The following is a 17,541-nucleotide window of genomic DNA, read 5'->3' as shown; positions in this document are numbered from 1 at the left end:
ACAGGAGACACTGCAAGGAGAAATCCCACAGCTGATGCTATGCTGGAGTTGAGGTCCTATCTTGAGGAGCCCCTCATCCAAAGAGCTGAAGACCCACTGAGCTGATGGGAGGCCAAGGCTGCAGTCTACCCACGCCTGGTTAAGGTAATGGTAGGAAGACTTTGCATTGTCGCTACATCTGTCCCCTCAGAAAGTCTTCTCAAAAACAGGACAAATAATCACGGAGAGGAGAAATCGCATCAGCCCATCTAAGCTGAGTCATCTGGCATTTCTGAATGCCAACCTGGCCTAAAAACTTTTATTCAAAGAGTCATAGTGTTGTGTTATTGTTAAGTTTGGCCTTTATTTAATTTGTTTGCTGTGGTTTTGTGTTAAGTTGTTCATTTAAAGCTTTTATTAAAATGTTAAACAATAGTAACTGTGTATTTTTTGTTATGAAAAAAATGCATAAAAATATATAATGTCTGAAAACAATGAATAAGAAATTGCTTATACACAAACCATTCATAATTGCTTAATTAGGCTAAAATAAGTATCCAAGTGATACTAAACGAAGAGCCATTCGGGAGCCGTAGCTTTGAAAAGAGCCGGAGTTCCCATCACTAGTACGATTTAGTGTTTATGCGTTGGGAATGTGCCTTAGTGTTGTGTACAAGCAGCAATATTTTAGTAATAGTTTATGGTGTTAAAGTACATTGATGCAAGGTTATCAATACGGTTTACAGACTTCATTGATTTGGATATCATACGGCCAAATAAGCTAGTACCTAATTTGAGTAATAATGACATAGTAAATTGTATTGAGTCCACTATTGCCGAGTTTTAGGTTTTATTGTAGACCACACAACTGTTGAAATACATGTATACATCTTCAAAGAAATCAGGCAATTTCATTCTGAAGTGTTGTGTGGAATTCTCTGCATCATTTACCAATGCCCTGATCGACACTGCGGAGTGAACCATGTCTAGAATTCACAGGAAGTCTCCCTTCGCTACACTATTTAAAAGTGTAGTATGATGAAAATACTGTACGTCAATGGAAAAATGCTCTACTTAGAATGGATGGGTGGCTCTGAAAAGAGCCGTTGATTTAGATAAACGCACCACCCTAGTTTACTTGCTCTTCGCTGGTTTTTCGGTCTTCTTGGGCAGAAGCACAGCCTGAATGTTCGGCAGCACACCACCTTGAGCGATAGTCACACCACCCAATAACTTATTCAGCTCCTCGTCGTTACGGACAGCCAACTGCAGATGGCGAGGAATGATTCTGGTTTTCTTATTGTCGCGAGCAGCATTCCCGGCTAACTCGAGAATTTCAGCAGTCAAGTACTCGAGCACAGCAGCCAGATATACTGGGGCACCAGCGCCCACTCGCTCAGCATAGTTACCTTTCCTCAAAAGTCTGTGAACACGGCCAACAGGGAACTGCAGACCAGCTCGAGAAGAGCGAGTCTTAGCCTTAGCGCGTACCTTACCACCGGTCTTTCCTCTTCCGGACATGTTAATAAGTGAACCCAGCAGCTCTCTGTAAGATAATGTTCCGCTACCCAGCGTAGAGGCCTTTATAAAGGTTTCAATCGAGCGCGAAGTGCTGCACGAGCTGACTGCTGATTTGCATCTGCTTGCTACGTCACTCGGCTGGCGGGAGTCCCAGGCACTGCCCTCTAACCCTTTTGAACAAAGCTTCACGTTAAAAACTAAAGCTGAAACGTGCCCGTTTCGTTCTTTTGATAACATTTGTGTCATGCACATATATACAAACATTTATTTTTATCCAAAACATATCTCTTCCTAGATTTCATTGCACTGACATTTTCTTTATAATTCGCCTCTCTTCCTTTACTTTATTGCACCGACGTCTGAACACCGCTTTAGTTAACATATTTGCTATGTGGAAGACGATGTCGCTCAAGGCGCTACAAAGGGTATAAAAATGAACTTCTGCAACAAGGGCGATATAACCCCTTTGCTTTATCAAGTATCTTTGCTGTTTCGAGTGCTTTGTAGCCCCCACATGTTCATGAGATGAGCTGAGCTACCTACCTAAAGCTATCGTGTCTTTAACGAGTATTTGATCTTTTAGAAAGTACAGTATTTTGATCTTTTTACAATGATGTGAAAGTTCCTTTGTTTTCTCTCCTGTGATGGACCGATAACATGTATTCACTATGCATATCCATTGTCCTGAAGCAGGTACGAATACAGTCTGGTTTTAGGAAAAAAAAAACTCGGTATATACTTTTGAAAGCAGAAAGCCCAAATTCAAAATTGCGCGCGAAGTTTATGTCATTCATCAGGACAAATGCCGTTCCTGAAAGGAGGGAAACGGTTCCTCCTCCTTCATTGTCGTCAGAGGCCACGCCGTCGAACGCTGCACCGCCTGGTATTTGCATGACTGGCTTTAAAAGCAGAAAGCCGGGAAGTTGCGGCATTCAGTTTCTTATCATAATCTGTAGCTATGCCTGAGCCAAAAGCAGCGCCTGCTCCCAAGAAGGGCTCGAAGAAAGCCGTTTCTAAGAGCCAGGCAAAGGGTGGAAAGAAACGCAGAAAGACTAGGAAGGAAAGCTATTCCATCTACGTGTACAAGGTGCTGAAACAAGTTCACCCCGATACTGGCATTTCTTCGAAGGCAATGGGAATCATGAACTCGTTTGTGAATGACATTTTTGAGCGCATCGCTGGTGAGGCTTCTCGTCTTGCGCACTACAACAAGCGATCAACCATTTCTTCCCGGGAAATTCAGACTGCCGTGAGGCTCCTTTTACCGGGAGAGCTGGCTAAGCACGCCGTGTCCGAGGGCACCAAGGCAGTTACCAAGTACACCAGTTCTAAGTAAACAAAACGCCTGCTAGTATCCAACGGCTCTTTTCAGAGCCACCCACTTACTCTGGAAAAGAGCTCCATTAACCCGAGTACCAACTTGTGATGCTGAGTTGTATCTTACTCACGTACCGTATGTTGGCTTGTTCTGTCTGCGCACACTAGTTTGTATTATCTGGCGCCTGAACATGCTTTTCCTTCTCGAGATTGGAAGCCTGTATTTCAGTCTCCAAAACCTGCTGTGCATCACTTTCTATTACGAATGTAGTAGGTTATTTAGTGTAAGTAGATTTTTCTGATCCTGGAGTGCAGCAGGCAAGTGCGAAAACTTATTTTCTCAGAGTTGTGTACGAGAGCGAAGACCACACAGGGCCATGAGTGTTAAGGGGTTACACTACCACCTAGTAGGGGAGACGGGACGGTTGCAACACTTTTTGCATTCCCCTCATTTACTCAGACTGTTTGGACTACACCAGCCAAATTTGTATACTATAAACTTACATCTGTCTGCTAATTACCCATAGTACTTGTAGTTAATCATATTTTACATATCCTGCACAATATTAATTTGAACTGAAGAAGTCAGATGTTGCAACCGTCCCCGTCAAATATATATTACATTTCAATAATTAACCTTTGCTTTTTCTCTGAACTTGCATAGTAATGTGTAAATCTACAATTATATAATAACATTAAAGTAGATTTTTATTCATATTGAAAGTTCTGTATTTTTATGTCACACAGGATTTTTTAAAAATGCATTTATTGTCCAAACATGGATCTGCTTTAAAACAAGTCAAAAAATATTGAATACAAAGTGAATTTAGTCACCCCAACAATTCTACTGGTTCTCAGGATAAATCTGCCAGTTACTAGAACAATTATAATATAATTCTTACTAATTAACAGTATTTAAACATACATTTATTGTACAATATTGAGAATATCAAATACAACCCAAATAAAGTTGTACAGATATTCCTAAACAGTGGCTAATCACCCCTCATATAAAGTACCCCACATCTATACTGACTAACAGTAGAAATCTGCCAGTTAGAAGAACAATTTTGGGAACTGGCTTCCAGTGAACCTTTCTACAAACAACAAGAACAAAATAATGCAACTCTCTTAGTCAGATTCACAGTTGTGGGTATGGAGTTACCAAGTGCATTGATTGTACAAGCTAGTGTGACTCTTTCTGCTGAGGTAGCTGCACCAACTTGCCTGTCACCACGTCTTGCCACAACCCTGTCTGGAGTTTGAACAGTTGTTATCCCATGTTCCATATGTTTTGTGACTGAAACTTGTGTTTGTCCAAAACCTGGCTTAAATTGTAAACATTTGTTTCATTAAAACTGGTTGTCCTCGAAAGGCTTGTGGCTTGAGGACATCTTATTGAGAGAGTTGGGTGCCGTTTTAAAAAACCATTAAACCAGTCAACACCAGCCATACAGGCCTCATTCCACGTATAGTGAGAGGCGAGTTGAAAATGCAAGCCTACGAACCTGAAATAAAATGTTATAAAATGTAAATAGTTTTTATTATCTTTCACTTTTTACTGATATTACCCTAACCCTCTTACTCTCTTTATACATTTCTGTTAATTTCTCTTACCTCTTTAGGACTTAACCCATAATCTAAGTCTGCTGCCCGTTTTAGACTCCTTTCTTGGTCTTCTGAGAACACTCTTCTGATGGTCCAGTACACTGCACGTGGTAACTTATCTGATCCCTCACTTGCAAGCTTCTCTCTTTTCTTATGGAATCGAAATAAGGTGGTATGACAGATGGAAAAGTCCTTGGCGACTGCCCTGCCCTCATTCCTAATTACATTCGAAGCTTGTTCCAAAATTTCGAGGGGAACCCCTCTGTTAGTAACTCTCTTCCTCACTCTTGGCATACTGGAAAAAACAGATTATTTCTATTTTTAGATCCATAAACTACAGTTAAGCTGTATAGCAGAATACTTCAGACTTAAACTGAAAAAAAATGTGCTGATTCTGAACTAAAAATGTTAAAAAGTAATGATATGTAGTCTATTTCAATATGGCTGGTTGGCTTGGGGACGGTTGCAACAAGTTGTTGCAACCGTCCCTGACCAGCCAGCCATGACAGAACACCATGTGCTAGCTATTCAGAGAGTCAGGGAAACATGCTAACAATACTTTTTAAAAGTCAACAGCACAATGATTTGAACTAGATATGTTTTGATTAATTAAAATAAAAGCTATGGACAGCAAGTCAAAAAAACAATTTGCAAAAAAAATTACTTTCATACCTTCAAAACAGTTATTTTTCAATAAATGCAGCAGCAGATGATGAAACTGTATAGTTTCTCTCTGGTGGAGAGAGGGCCTAACTGAGCATGTACAGTATGAGTATCATCACTCTAGCATGTTTCTAATTGGAGAAATAAGACTTGTTGCAACCGTCCCTTGTTGCAACCGTCCCCAGTCTCCCCTAGTAGACTAGGATTCCGGTTTCAATTGAGCAGTTAGACTAGCTCCGCGTTGTCTATACGTAAGAGCCACAGGATTTCGAAGTCTCGTATACGGAGTCTAAAAGCATATTTACAGTACAGAAATTACACAATACAATCCAGGAAAAACTCTCCAAGCAGAAAACGTGGGTGGCTCTGAAAAGAGCCTTTTGGGGGTTTAATTTGTAAAGCTTCAGTCGACACTTAACCTCCAAAACCATACAGAGTACGACCCTGTCTCTTCAAGGCATATACCACATCCATGGCGGTCACGGTCTTCCTCTTTGCATGCTCTGTGTAAGTGACAGCGTCCCGGATAACATTCTCCAGAAACACTTTAAGCACTCCGCGAGTCTCCTCGTAGATCAAGCCAGAAATTCGCTTCACTCCACCTCTGCGGGCTAGACGGCGGATAGCAGGCTTTGTAATGCCTTGAATGTTATCTCGTAGCACTTTACGATGACGCTTTGCGCCACCTTTACCAAGTCCCTTTCCTCCTTTACCACGACCAGACATCTTTATCTTAACTTTCTATGCAAGTGACTGTTCATGAAACTAACAATGGTCTCTCTGATATGAATGCAAGGACGACCTGCTCGGAAACAGCCCAGGAAATGTCTGCGCGGGCTTTTAAGAAATCGCGCTTTGAATTCCTTCAGTTTCCAAGAACAAAACCTCGAACAAAGGAGTGATAGACTAGTGATCTCTTGAACCTTAACTCCTCTCTTTGTCTGCTCCCTTCTGCACGTGTGACTGGTAATTCGTACCTTTTTAGCCGCTTGAGTAAACATTGATTTGGGGTGGATTTAAATTGTGGACGATATTTTTCTTTCTTTATGATGAGAAAACGACAAACATTTAGAAAAACCATAATCTTATATGTTTAGTTTTAAATATTAAAACAGATTCCAACACAATTGTAGTGCTAGTCTACAAACCACCAGGGCCATATTCATTGTTCATGACTGAATTTGGCAATCTATTGTCTGACTTGGCCATTAATTATGATCACATATAATTGATGGGGGATTTTAATGTACACAATGATGAGGAAACTGACACTTTTAGCAAATGTTTTACTTATTTGTTAAATTCAGCAGGATTTTGTCAGATTGTCAAAAGTCCAACTGTTGAAATCCATCCATCCATCCATTTTCCAACCCGCTGAATCCGAACACAGGGTCACTGGGGTCTGCTGGAGCCAATCCCAGCCAACACAGGGCACAAGGCAGGAACCAATCCCGGGCAGGGTGCCAAACTGCTGAAATTCAAAATGTAAATATTACTCCATTAAATTAAGTTGTTTCCAGTCACTATTTAATTACATTTGATTTGGTTCTGCCTTTTCCAATATACTCACAGATTAAAACAAAGACAGTGCAATATCTAGTTTGTAATTCTGCTTCAAAATTTAGATACTTTCAGTAAGTCAAGTGTAATTTTGGAAAACCATTTAGATCATTTAACATTAAATAGAAATGTGGAAAACAATTTAGATCAACTAACATCACCTTATAATGTGACCTTGACAGATGCTCTGGATGCAGTGGCATCCCTTAAAACTAAAGTGATTAAAGCACATAGAAACTCTCCCTAGTTTAATGAGAACATTCAAGCTCTTATATTAGAGTGTTGAAAATTGGAGTGCAGATGGAGAACAACAAAGCTGCATGTCTTTCAAATTGTATGCACAGCCATTGTTAAAAAAATATTAAAAAGCTCTCTTTAAATCTCACTCAGACTACTATTCTAAAATGATAGATAGATAGATAGATAGATAGATAGATAGATAGATAGATAGATAGATAGATAGATAGATAGATAGATAGATAGATAGATAGATAGATAGATAGATAGATACTTTATTAATCCCAAGGGGAAATTCACATACTCCAGCAGCTAATAGATAGCAATAATAAAAATCCTCGGCTACTGTTTAGAACAGTGGCTAATTTAACAAATAGGAATTCAGATCAACAGTGCAAAATACCAACAGACATTAGCAGTACAGACTTTATGAACTTTTTTAATGAGAAAATTAAAAATATGAGAACCTAGACTCTCAGCATCACAGTGCAATCCACATAATAGCTTGCTAGACCCTGTCTAACACTGCATTTAACGCTTTTAGAAATTGAAGTCAAGACTTCCTGCTCTGTTACAGTATTCAAATTTCAAAATGAAACCTATTACTTGTTCCCTAGACCCAGTGCCATCAAAACTAGTAACAAAGTGCAATGGATGTTCTTGCAGAGCCTATTCTTAGCATTATTAATAGTTCATTATTGCATAGCACAGTACCTGATGCATTAAAAGTGTCAGTCATTAAACCATTACTTAAAAAATCAGACCTAGACCCACACATACTTAAAAATTATAGACCCATTTCAAATTTACCCTTTCTCTCTAAACTACTTGAAAAAGTAGTCGCCAATCAGCTTCAGTCACACCTTGCGCATCACAATTTATTTAAGAAATTCCAGTCTGGTTATGTTGTTAGATTTCAGTCTGCTTATGTTGTTAGATTTAAGCTTAGAGTTTGACACCATTGACCATTCTATTTTATTGAAAAGGCTAGAAAATGATGTTGGTCTTACAAACACTTTTCTTGCCTGGATTAGCTCTTATTTATCAAATCGATTCTAGTATGTACATGTAACCCTTTAAAACACAAGTTATGAGGTGGTAATAGCAATGGTGTAATATAAATTTGATTAATACAGTTACATTTATTTTACATGTTGTTAAAAACATGTATGTAATTATATTTCTAAGGTTTTAAATGTAAAAAGAAAATGCTGGTATTTATATTAAATAATTTTATTGGTTTGGAAAGTAGCAAAGGGTCAGAGAGGGACGAGAAAGGAGGGGCGAAAAAAGAAAAGAGAGAATTTGGCTTTTGCGCTGAAAGCGAGGATTGAAACGCGGTCCATGGTAAACTTCAGCGAGAAGTTTAAAAAGAGAGAAAAAAAAGAAGACCGCATTCCAGTACGGAATTAACAGTCGGGAGTGTTGGTGGTTAGACAGACTGGTCGAGAATGCCAAACCAGTGAGATAAGGAGGACTGTCCGTGAAAGGCTGAACACGGAAGACGTTGGAGGACATTGGATTTCTTTTCCGATATCAGACATTGTCACAGCTGACCAACTATAGCTGAAAAATTAATACTCGCTACTGAAGAAACAAAAGTGGACGCATTTCAGCTGGAAACGAGACCCGTCTGCTCTGTTGCAGCATAAGAAGCCATCACTGAGTAACGTCGCAATCACCTTCAAGTAACAGGCCTGCAACGATTATCTGTGGTACCTTTTACCTGAGTTTTGTTGTTTCCTTTTTGTTTAGTTTGCCGGCTTAGGTTTTATAAGGGAATTGTACTTGTTTATTGATATTTTGTGCATTTAAAGAAAGGACTTCTGTTTAACACTGAAATACATTCTTGGAGTATTTAAGTTTATACTTTTGTGTGGATGTGTTAAATGTATATATGTAAATAGTTAATATATTTAAGCTAAACCATTGAGCTGTGGTGGGGTTTTTTTTCTATGGCTGGCTAAGCCATATCAGGGGGAAAAAAAAGTTGGCTGGTGGCTGTAGTATCCCTATGTGGGGTCTATTAACGAATTGTGTACGGAAGGTTAAAGTTATGTAAATTACATTAGTAACCTAAGGATTGTTGCTTAAACTAGTCGTGCTGTGGACACTAAGGTAAAAGGTTATATTTAAAGTTAGTTAAGAAGAAAACTGAACTTAGGTTAGCACCCTCCGTAAGGGCAGAGGGGTGCTACATACAGAAATGTGCTGACAGTACTCCATCATTATACACAGAACTGAGATATGGTGTCCCATAAGGCTCAGTACTGGGACCTCTATGGTTTTCACTTTACATGCTCCCACTGGGATCTATCATTAGAAAACATCATGTTAGTTTTCACTCGTATGCAGATGACACCCAGTTATACCTTTCTCTTAGACAAAATTAAGTTTCTCCAATGTTATCTGAAATTAGTTGTGTTAGTGAATTAAAGGAGTGGATTGATGAGAACTACTTGTCTTTAAACACTGATTAAACAGAGATGTTAATTATTGGAGGGAATGATGTTGTTCGCAACAATATTTTGTCATCATTTAGCTCAGTTGGAATCACCATAAATTTTACTGAATCAGCCCACAATCTAGGAGTTATCTTTGACTCTAGCATGTCATTTAAAGCACATATTACAAAGCTGTCTAAATCATGTTTCTTTCATCTTAAAAATGTTTGGAAATTAAGGCATTTTCTAAATCAACAGGATTCTGAGAATTTAATTCATGCAATTATTTCTAGTAGGATTGACTACTGCAATTCGGTGTTCACTGGATGTTCAAAGTGTTCTTTATACAGCTTCCAATTAATTCAAAATGCTGCTGCAAGAATTATTACAAGAACAAGAAAATATGAACACATAACTTCAGTTCTTAAATCCTTACACTGGCTCCCTGTTAAGTTTAGAGCAGATTTCAAAATCCTCCTTTTAACATGTAAAGCCTTAATAATAATTCATTACATTTATATAGCACTTTTCTCAGTACTCAAAGCACTATCCACACAGGGAGGAACCGGGAAGCTAACCCACAATCTTCCACAGTCTCCTTACTGCAAAGCAGCAGCACTACCACTGCGCCACCTGTGAGGACAATGGCCATGGTCCAGCTTACTTGTCTAAACTTGTCATGACTTACAAACCGGAACATATATTAAGATCTCAAGATGCCGGAATGCTTATAATTCCAAGGATTAATAAAATAACAGTAGGAGGTTGAGCTATTAGTTACAGGGCCCCTAAACTGTAGAATGGTCTGCCTGCTACTATAAGAGATGCCCCATTCGATCTCAGCATTTAAATCTCAGCTGAAGACTCACTAGTTCAGTTTAGCACACCCTGACTAGAGCTGCTGATTAACTGTACAGACTGCATCTCTGTTGTTAGTCATTAGAACTAAAACATAAGTAATAAGTTATAATTTGTTACTAACTAATGTGGCACTTGGTGCCACTGCCCACCTCCCAAGTTGTTTTGCCTGCCTAAGGTAAAGTCATCTCTGATGGAGGATTGCAGGAATCATGGGGTAGAAGGGTCCTTTCATTTGATTGGCTGGCCCGCCGCTGACTCAGCTGTGGAATGGCCATTAGGGGGAGGCAGCTTGATGGCCGAGGTCTCCAGGACTCTGAACAAATCCAAATCATATTATGTAATATCATCTACTGTTGAATTATGCTCTGTACTTGTAATATTTCTATTGCACTATTATATTGTATTAATGATTACTTGTGTCCTGTTCTGTGTATTGTATTGTATTGACCCCCTTCTTTTGACACCCTCTGTTTGCCCAGCGTACCTGAAAAGCGGTCTCTCTTTGAACTGCCTTTTCCAAGGTTTCTTCCATTTTTTTTCCCTACAAGGGTTTTTAGGAGAGTTTTTCCTTAGAGAGTCAAGGCTGAGGGTCTGTCAAAAGGCAGGGCCTGTTAAAGTCCATTGCAGCACTTTTTGTGTGATTTTGGGCAATACATAAATAAATTGTACTGTATTGTACTTTATTATACATCACTCCGCCTGCCCCATTTAATTGCATGAACTAGTAATATTCAATCAAAATAAAATCAAGTCTTGTTTTCTTTTTCTGAGTCTGGATTTCTTAATGAAAACACAGAAACTGACTTTGATTTCCTTGGTCATGATAACATTCTCATATAATGGCAACAAATGCATTTTCCATTTACTTTTTTCTGTATTTGCTTAAAAATATATTTTCACCAACAACCAGTGTATTCTTTCATTGCCTGCTCATGTTTAAAATCAAATATAGTTATACAGTAATCCCTCCTCCATCGCGGGGGTTGCGTTCCAGAGCCACCCGCGAAATAAGAAAATCCGCGAAGTAGAAACCATATGTTTATATGGTTATTTTTATATTGTCATGCTTGGGTCACAGATTTGCGCAGAAACACAGGAGGTTGTAGAGAGACAGGAACGTTATTCAAACACTGCAAACAAACATTTGTCTCTTTTTCAAAAATTTAAACTGTGCTCCATGACAAGACAGAGATGACAGTTCCATCTCACAATTAAAAGAATGCAAACATATCTTCCTCTTCAAAGGAGTGCGTGTCAGGAGCACAGAATGTCACATAGATAGAGAAAACAATCTCTAGCAAACAAATCAATAGGGCTGTTTGGCTTTTAAGTATGCAAAGCACCGCGGCACAAAGCTGTTGAAGGCGGCAGCTCACACCCCCTCTGTCAGGAGCAGAGAGAGAGAGAGAGAGAGAGAGAGACAGTTTGTTTTTCAGTCAAAAATCAATACGTGCCCTTCAAGCTTTTAAGTATGCGAAGCACCGTGCAGCATGTCTTTTCAGGAATCAGCTTTACAAAAGATAGCAACGTGAAGATAATCTTTCAGCAATTTTAGACGAGCGTCCGTATCGTCTAGGTGTGCGAACAGCCCCCCTGCTCAATCCCCCTACGTCAGGATCAGAGAAAGTCAGCGCAAGAGAGACAGAGAAAGGTAAGTTGGGTAGCTTCTCAGCCATCTGCCAATAGCGTCCCTTGTATGAAATCAACTGGGCAAACCAACTGAGGAAGCATGTACCAGAAATTAAAAGACCCATTGTCCGCAGAAATCCGCAAACCAGCAAAAAATCCGCGATATATATTTAAATATGCTTACATATAAAATCCGCGATGGAGTGAAGCCGCGAAAGGCGAAGCGCAATATAGCGAGGGATCACTGTATAATATTTATATAAATAATATACTATATTAACATTTATATAATTTTAAAGTTAAACTCCAGTGAAGAAGACAAGGGCCAAGACATCCATACATGCATAAAATGTTTCTTTCTGCCTTGCTTCCAAGACTGCCGTGGCACAAGCTCCTTCCCACACAATCCTGGATGACATTTTACTGCTTTCAATATGAACAGATCACTAAACAAACTTCATTAAAAAAAAAAAATACATGGGCTATTTCAATAACGATTAAAGGAGAAAAGAAAGGATTCCATCCATCCATCCATTTTCCAACCCGCTGAATCCAAACACAGGGTCACGGGGGTCTGCTGGAGCCAATCCCAGCCAACACAGGGCACAAGGCAGGAATCAATCCCGGGCAGGGTGCCAACCCACCGCAGGACACACACAAACGCACCCACACACCAAGCACACACTAGGGCCAATTTAGAATCGCCAATCCACCTAACCTGCATGTCTTTGGACTGTGGGAGGAAACCCACGCAGACACGGGGAGAACATGCAAACTCCACGCAGGGAGGACCCGGGAAGCGAACCCAGGTCCCCAGGTCTCCCAACTGCGAGGCAGCAGCGCTACCCACTGTGCCACCGTGCCGCCCAAGAAAGGATTCCCTTTCCCTAATTTTGCATGCTTTGTAACTGAAAGCACTGCACACAAGTTCTGATCAGTTGGTTTTGATAGAGCACTAATGATTGAGTATAGGATCAGAGTGCACAAGCAACTGTACAGCTAAACATCATCAAGGGTAAATTGTCAAAACTTTTACCATGTACATAAGGGTAATCACACAACAGCAAACAAGCAATGTGCAGGAGAAAATTCAGCCTTATTAGCTGCACAACTGTGAAAACTCAAAATCCATTCCTACTGAGGGATGGCCAGATGAAAACGTAGGTGATTGTGAGAAAATGTGGTCACAATCACAACTGAAGGTTGTAACATAGAGGCCAGGATGTGTCTCACTTTTGTCTCAGGCTGGGTCAAAGCACCCGCTTACGGGAATGATCCCACTGTTCACTGACACAGGGAGTTTGACCTACGCTGTTTCAAACCTGAGCATGTTGACTTCCCCTTTATCAGCCTGGTAGCCCTAGGCTCTCCCAGGAGCACAATGCTGACGCCGAACTTAGCACAGACACCAGGCAGACACAGGGGTACTCTTGTAACACAGGATAACCGTATCTGTGATGAGTTCAAGACTTGTAGTATTCACTCTGTAGTGTCGGTCAGGATACTGGTAAATGATACTGAGAAATCCACACAGCAATTCAGAATGAAATTATGACTGATTTATTTGAGAATATATACCTGTATTTGAATAAGTACATGTGTGGTTTACAATAAAGAACAGATGCATAAAACTTACAGTATTAGTAAATTGCACAGAAGTCCACTGTATTTCAGTATTACTCAAATTAGGTACTAGCTTATCCAATAATATCCACCTACAGAACCACAGCATCATATGTCACCACAGGTCTAATCCAGCAGTTTTAGGCCAACAGTTTCAGGATGGAAATGACATCACCTTTTCTAGGCAAGCTAACACAATGGTCTCTATGTCTAGGCACAAACACAACATTCTTGAGTACAAACAAAAGATGGAAAAGAGCACCATGGTATTGTTGTTGTTGTTATTATTATTACTATTGTTTTGATTATAATTATACAGACTGTACAGTTTGAAAAACGTTTTTCAAAACGGGTTGAAAAGTTAACGTCACGTTACCTGTACATGTATGTTATGTTTGTTGTTTGGCCTGCAAGCTAATTATTAATGACTGTAACACTAGTTATGATGCTGTTCAGTTTGGCTCATAAAAATGGGGAGGTGCACATGAGGATGTCACTTCTGGTCCAGAAGATATCACTTCTGCTTCCGGTCCCAATGATGTCACTTCCTGTCTCTGCCTGTAAAGCCACCATCTTTACAGCCTTAATTCAGTTCTGTTTTGGACTCTGACCTGTGAACAACTCGCAACAAATGCACCCATTTACAGCCAGGGCATAATATATGGGTGGCTGCCCCAAACCGTTTTGATGTCTCCAGTTTGTTCTAATGACACGTAATTGAATTAATAACTGAGCAGACCAGTTTTCACATGTGGGTCCTTCTGATTCCAACTTATTTGTAAGAATTGCTTAACCAAAAGGCCATCGTCCAGCTCAGGATTAGGATGTGGGAACGAAGGGAGGGGCAATCATGTGAACCTCTGAAGGACTGGTGGTAAATACGTCCCACAAGCCAAGTGGTTGTTATGAAAGGATGGTCTCGGAACGGAAATTTGTTATGAGAAGGTTTACTGGGAAGAAAATTGTTGTGGGGAAGCCTACGGGGGAAAGGGTATTGTTTTCAGAAAGTCTGCAACAGCAGGTGATTGTTCCAAGAAAAGGTACTAAATGAGGTCATCATCATGAGAAACCCTGTATAGTAGATGATGGGAAACAGTATGAAGGGGGATATTTTGTCATAAGAATTGTAAAAAAATTGGGGCTCACCGAATGTTTGGGGCTCATTTCATGAATTGTGACGGCTTTATGTGATCTGCAATGGTTTCCAATGCTGCGCGATAAAGTCTAAACTCTGACTGCCTTTCTGAAGACTCTGCTCATTTTTTCTGAAGATTTCTCCACAACCCTATGTCAATGATATTCAGCTTGTCTAGAACATGAAGCATCTCAGTTTTTTTAAAACAGAAGCTTGCATAGTAGAAATTAGATTCCTTGAAATTTTCATTTGTTGAATTCTAACAAAACAGAAGTGCTAGTCATTGGTTTGAAAGCTACTAAAAAGACTATCTGAATGTAACATGTCTGTTGATGGCATCCCAATCACTCCCAGTACATTGAATCATAAGCTTGAGTTTATCTATAGATTATGACCTTTCATTTTATACAGATATTCAAAGTGTATCTAGAGTAGCCTTCAGTTTACTTAAGAAATATTGCAAATCTTAGATTATGTTAGCTTTCCATGATGTTAAATAACCTATCCATGCATTTGCTACTTCTAGGTGGATCACCATAAGGCTTTGCTTTGTGGCTGATAACAGACTTAAATTAGTTCAGAATGCAGTGGCAAAAGTGCCTAAAGGATCTGGGAAATATGATCAGTATATATCACCCCTGTTTTGTTTTCTTTACATTAGCTTTTGCAAATTTTGCATTTTGTATTGGATTATTAGGTAATGGTGATCACCTATATCACTTTGCATGGTTAAGGACCTCAATATTTGAGTGAACTTTTAATTCCTTTCAATCACTCTTACACGGAGTGGGATATCTTGTTGTCTCTAGAATAAAAAAGCTGCAGCTGGAAATAAAGCAATAGCTTATAAAGCACACTATTTTAAGAATAATCCTCCTGTTGAGGTATGAGATTTCGACAGTCTGTAAGCCTTCAAATCTGGGATAATAATATATTTGTTTAGATAGATAGATAGATAGATAGATAGATAGATAGATAGATAGATAGATAGATAGATAGATAGATAGATAGATAGATAGATAGATAGATAGATAGATAGATAGATAGATAGATAGATACTTTATTAATCCCAAGGGAAAATTCACATAGTAAGGCCTATAAGTAAAATTTACAATGAGTCTACATTCCTATTTGTCCTTTGTCTTTTCTTTTAAAAGTTACTATTTTATTATTTATAATTGGTGTAAAACAAAACATTTTTTTAATTCGTTCAATAATAATCTGGTATTGACACCAATATTTTTTTCTCCCAGTTTATGGCCTGGAAATATTTAAAGCCATTTTGTGACAATACTAACTGTAAAATACACTAAATAATTCAAATTTATTGCTTTGATTAAAACAGTTGTTAATGAGCATCATGAGCTCTTATTGTAGACAAGCTAACAATTTAAACTTCCTAAAGCCATCTTGCTTTTTTGCCTGTTTTAATAGAATCACATAATGATTCAATTGGGATAGTCAGTACCACCATTGACTTAATGCAACAGATGTTGCACCTGGTTCCATTGCCCTTTTTGTAGTGGCTATGTTTTTAAGTCCTCCAAACAGGACAAATTAAAATAATATCTGAAGAGTCATTTTAAGAAGGTAATTCTCCATGAAGGTATGTTCATTTGGTATGTTCTGGCAATGGCACGTATTGATGTGCCATCCTGGTGAAGTTGGACTACCTGTGCCACCTCTGTAGGGTCCAGGTATGACCTCATGCTACCAGTAGTGACACTGACCGTAGCCAAATGTAAAACTAGTGAAAAAACAGGTGAGGAGAGACAAATGTCAGTGGCCTTCACCTGTTAAACCATTCCTGTTTTGGGGGTCATCTCATTGTTGCCCCTCTGTTGATAATTTCATTAACACCAAAGCAGCTGAAACTGATTAACAAGCCCCTCTGCTACTTAACTGACTAGATCAATAGCCCAGAAGTTTCATTAACTTGATGATATACTCTCATTAAAAAGTGTTCCTTTAATTTTTTTGAGCAGTATATCTTCAAAGAGCTTCCCCCTTTGTTTTACATGCTATGATCATGAGCTAAACCAAATAGACTAGATAAGGAGCTTAACTAATTTTTTCTTGTACATTTCTTTAAAATGTTCAGGGGTTTAGCACAATTGATCAGGGGCTAATTGGTAGTCCTCCCTCTCTTTGACCAGATTCATATTTCCACATGATTATGATTTTTCAGTAAATTCGCACCTCTTGGCAGCATTCAAGAGGACCTCCTCTGAAGGATTCAGGTCTGCAAATTTTTATAGAAAAGATCTTGGTACTCTGTAACATGAGGTTACATTTGAAAAACAAACAAGACAAGCTGTCAGCAGTGAAATGAGTTTGGCCAGTCAAAAGAAGACCTCTGGCACAGTTAAGTCATAATTTTAAATAAAACAAGAGTGATAGGAGAATGGGCAGCAAGCATTTTTTTATGTGCAAAATGCATTTGTGTGTTTCTTTAAAAATCATATGCTTTGCAAAATTAACTTTACTGAGTCACACTACACCTTCTCTAAGGAATGACTGCATATGTCCATATAACAAACGTGTATAACAAATGATAATATTATCATCAGACTCATCTTTAAACACTTATAATTCCATATTACATATAAGGACTCTAATTTTACTACTAATAATACTGTATATCTTATATAATATAATCTATATATATAAAAATGGAATGGGTGGGTCGTCGGGTGGGCCTTTTTTTCATTCCGTCGTTTTTTCGACGTTTTGAAAATGTAGAATGATTATTTGATTTTTTTGTTTTTATTTGATCGTGTCTATGTAGCCGCCGTCGTAATAAAGTATCGCTAAAATCGTCATTTATCGTAATTTATTTTTGACGTATAACGTCACCGTCGTCGAGGTCAGTGATACCACTGCAAAAAATCTGCTTACGGTTGAAAGACACGCCCTACTCACTGGACAGTTAAAAACACCAATCAAACTAACGATGACATCAAG

At 38.9% G+C, this 17,541-nt stretch overlaps 3 protein-coding genes across 3 annotated transcripts; 1 reads left to right on the top strand and 2 right to left on the bottom strand.

The window, feature by feature from the left end:
- Positions 1–1,065: 1,065 nt before the first annotated feature.
- Positions 1,066–1,522, bottom strand: LOC114659513 (histone H2A-like). The gene has a single exon (XM_028812042.2). The coding sequence runs from the start codon at positions 1,498–1,500 to the stop codon at positions 1,114–1,116; it is 387 nt and encodes a 128-aa protein (XP_028667875.1). The 5' UTR covers positions 1,501–1,522; the 3' UTR covers positions 1,066–1,113.
- Positions 1,523–2,449: 927 nt separating this feature from the next.
- Positions 2,450–2,878, top strand: LOC114659516 (histone H2B 8-like). The gene has a single exon (XM_028812046.2). It carries the CDS (start codon positions 2,459–2,461, stop codon positions 2,834–2,836), a length of 378 nt encoding a protein of 125 aa, XP_028667879.1. The 5' UTR covers positions 2,450–2,458; the 3' UTR covers positions 2,837–2,878.
- A 2,570-nt stretch (positions 2,879–5,448) lies between these two features.
- On the bottom strand, positions 5,449–5,832 carry LOC114659519 (histone H4). Its single transcript, XM_028812049.2, has one exon. It carries the CDS (start codon positions 5,812–5,814, stop codon positions 5,503–5,505), a length of 312 nt encoding a protein of 103 aa, XP_028667882.1. The 5' UTR covers positions 5,815–5,832; the 3' UTR covers positions 5,449–5,502.
- Positions 5,833–17,541: the final 11,709 nt, after the last annotated feature.

The sequence above is a fragment of the Erpetoichthys calabaricus genome, chromosome 10 (genome assembly GCF_900747795.2).
Source record: "Erpetoichthys calabaricus chromosome 10, fErpCal1.3, whole genome shotgun sequence".
Classification (NCBI taxonomy): Eukaryota; Metazoa; Chordata; class Cladistia; order Polypteriformes; family Polypteridae; genus Erpetoichthys; species Erpetoichthys calabaricus.
This window is presented reverse-complemented; position numbering and strand designations above follow the sequence as displayed.